Source organism: Myotis davidii, unplaced genomic scaffold (genome assembly GCF_000327345.1).
Source record: "Myotis davidii unplaced genomic scaffold, ASM32734v1 scaffold376, whole genome shotgun sequence".
NCBI classification, from domain to species: domain Eukaryota; kingdom Metazoa; phylum Chordata; class Mammalia; order Chiroptera; family Vespertilionidae; genus Myotis; species Myotis davidii.
This window is the reverse complement of record NW_006288121.1, coordinates 3493159-3496038: the sequence shown is the minus strand read 5'-3', so window position 1 is coordinate 3496038 and position 2880 is coordinate 3493159. Positions and strand designations below refer to the sequence as shown.

At 36.2% G+C, this 2880-nt stretch overlaps 1 protein-coding gene across 3 annotated transcripts in view; it reads right to left on the bottom strand.

Annotated features, from left to right (window-relative positions):
• Positions 1–228: 228 nt before the first annotated feature.
• MLLT10 (myeloid/lymphoid or mixed-lineage leukemia; translocated to, 10) overlaps positions 229–2880 on the bottom strand; it is a 239114-nt gene continuing 236462 nt past the window's right edge. For all 3 annotated transcript variants that reach the window (XM_006759926.2, XM_015561466.1, XM_015561467.1), the window contains one exon: positions 229–1844. In XM_006759926.2, the coding sequence (XP_006759989.1) occupies positions 1800–1844 (45 nt within the window). In that variant the 3' untranslated portion in view covers positions 229–1799. The remainder of the gene's footprint in view (positions 1845–2880) is intronic.

Here is a 2880-nt window from a genome sequence, read left to right as displayed (position 1 = left end):
CTTACACAGTGCCATATGTCAATGATAGCTCAATAAAACTAGAAAAATGGCAGAGTTATAAACATTATTAAATTTTATTAACAAAAACTTTGTACATTTTCTTTAATACATGTGGAATTTTACATCTAGGTAAAATAACAACACATTCAAAATTTGCCATTTATACAAATTGTTACAGAATAACAATCAGTGGGTTAAGTAAGTAAAATAAACCACACCGATTTTTTTAAATTATCTACAAAAGATTTGACTTTCTTTAAAATTCCCCTGAACATATAAAAATAAATTAATTTTACTTTTCAATTAAATCTAATTAGAAATATTACAAATCAAAATATCAATGTTATCTTATGAATTTTTCACAATACAAAACAGATTCACAAAACCTTATTTACAGAAATGAGGTAAGAACTGTGCAATGTTTAACCAAGAGACATATTGCAGAATTAACATGTTCTTCCAGCTAAGTACACAGTGGAGGTCTAATTACAGCTGGGTCTTTTCCACTAATAACTCACACATTTAAGAACAGTTCAATGATTGCGTTCCCAATTGTTTAATTTATACACAGCCATCCTGTCACACCAGGAGTGTGGCTACCCAAAGTAGAAGGTCTGTCATACAGATTTCACCTATTTCAGGAACTGTCATGGTCAGTTGCTTGTCTTATTTTGTTTGTTTGAAATCAATTATCAGAAATGGGAAGTTTTTAAATTAAAAAAACAAAAATTCTTACCAAATCCACTCATTTCCTTGTGACTCATTAGTGGATAAATACCCAGGTAATAGTTTTGCCTGAGCTATCTATGGTGGCATAGAAAGTTTTTAATAAAGGCAGAACCATGGGGAAGGCTGCTGGTGCAACACTGATTATCCCTGCTACTCACAAGGACTGACTATAGTATAGTATAGTGCAAGCTCAGCTGTTTAGAGCCATTTCAACACCATGGAGGTACTAACAGGCACTTGATTCAGGCCAAACCCTACCATCAGTTTCCAGAGTGGCCCCTCTTTCTGAAAGAAATCTTTCACTTTGAATTGATCTGGTTCCCCCAGCAGCCTTAGAACTCACTTAACTCAAAGCTTTGTTGAAATATGAGTAGGTCTTAACACTAAAGAAAAAGCATTTAGCAAAAGAAAATTACCTTTAGCAGAAGCAGACATTACCCTCCTAACTTGATTACCAAAATTGGCCAAATCCCATTAGAAAGGAAATTTTTATAACAAAGACTGCCAAGTCCCTGTTGGTGACCTATTTATTTGCAATAACCAATAAAACTCCAGAAGAAATTGGACAGTTCCTTGAAATTTGTTTTTAAGTTTTGACTCAAAGAGCAAGCACACTGTAATCCAAATAAAATATACTTGTTACTCAGACAAGCTTCATTCCAACTCATACGAGATAAAATAGTTTATAAATGAAGCAAGTCTTTAGTTTTGCTGTTCATCTCTCCAATTTGTATCAAAATTAGTTGTGTACCAACTATATTAAATTTCTCTTAGGTTGATAAACGCATTGCATGTAAATTATTTCACTGGCAAAAGTTAGTTACTAAATTTTCTTTCAAAGTTCAAAATATCTGAGTGAGGGGTGGGGGACATGGGAATTCCATTTCAGTGCAACAAAGCAACAAGAAAATTAATCAAAGCCTTAAAAGAATGTCCTTGTGGCAATTAGTCCTTTGTTGTGCGGTTAGTTTCTTGTTGCATTTCTTCATAGGTGTAGTAAGAGGACTGCAACAGCAGCCAATGAAGTGCTAGGACAGCAGGACAGGCAATTTTTAGCCATTTCTCAAGTGTCAACTTTTCTCTTGAGCAACAGGCCCAGTTTTATCACTAAGTCTCTGTAGTTAAAACAAACAAAATCAGATGCATTAGCTAAATCAATTTTTGGCCCACAATTGAGGTAATACCCTCTAAATTAAAATTATAGGTGAGGTAAAATGTGGTATATACGGTTATTCTTTTTTTTTTCCTATAAGTCAACATGGTTATTTTTTAGCATAATATAAAGACATACATTTACTAGTAAACATTATCAGTTGTTTTATAAACATGAAATTCAGCGGTAACAAAGACAGAAATGCCCATCTCAAGAACAAACTCATAAGGAATGACTGTAGAAAGCATCTCTTGAAATTGACTTTTCCACAGAGGTAGTAATATGGTATTATGGAAAATGAAATTTTTATGGACTAACAGTCATGGGTTCTGATGTGACATGTGCCTTTTATCCTTTGATCTTTAACTTCTTTGAGTATACTCTTATTAAATTAATAAAAATGGGATTACAGCTCATTTTTATTTTAAAGACTGAAATCCTGCATACTACTATATCTGGCCCGGTCGGTGTGACTCAGTATTTAGAGTGTTGGCCAGTGCACTGAAGTGTTGTGGGTTCAATTCCCAGTCAAGGGCATGTACCTGGGTTGCATGTTCACTCTCAGAACCCTAGAGGGGCGCATGTGGGAGGCAACGAGTCAAAGTGTCTCTCTCACATCAGTATTTCTCTCTCTCTCCTCCTCTCTTCCCAATCCCTCTCTCCCTTCTACTCACTCTAAAAAGCAATGGAAAAAATATCCTCAGGTGACAATTAACAACAACAAAAAAGATGTCGGGCCCCTGCTGGCACCCGCCTTGGCTGGCGGCCTAGCGCCGCCTGCTTGCTGGCCCCGCCCACTGCTGCCACGGCCAGTTGGGGGCTGGGGGCAGATCCTGTGTTGACCCTCTGCGCCCTGGAGGTCAGTGCATGTCATAGCGACTGGTCGTTGTAGTCATTCTGTAGTAACAGTTGCTTAGGCTTTTATATATATAGATTAACCAATGTCATCCAATAAATTCAATAAAAAATAAAAAGAACCTCCTAAAACAGCAGTTATC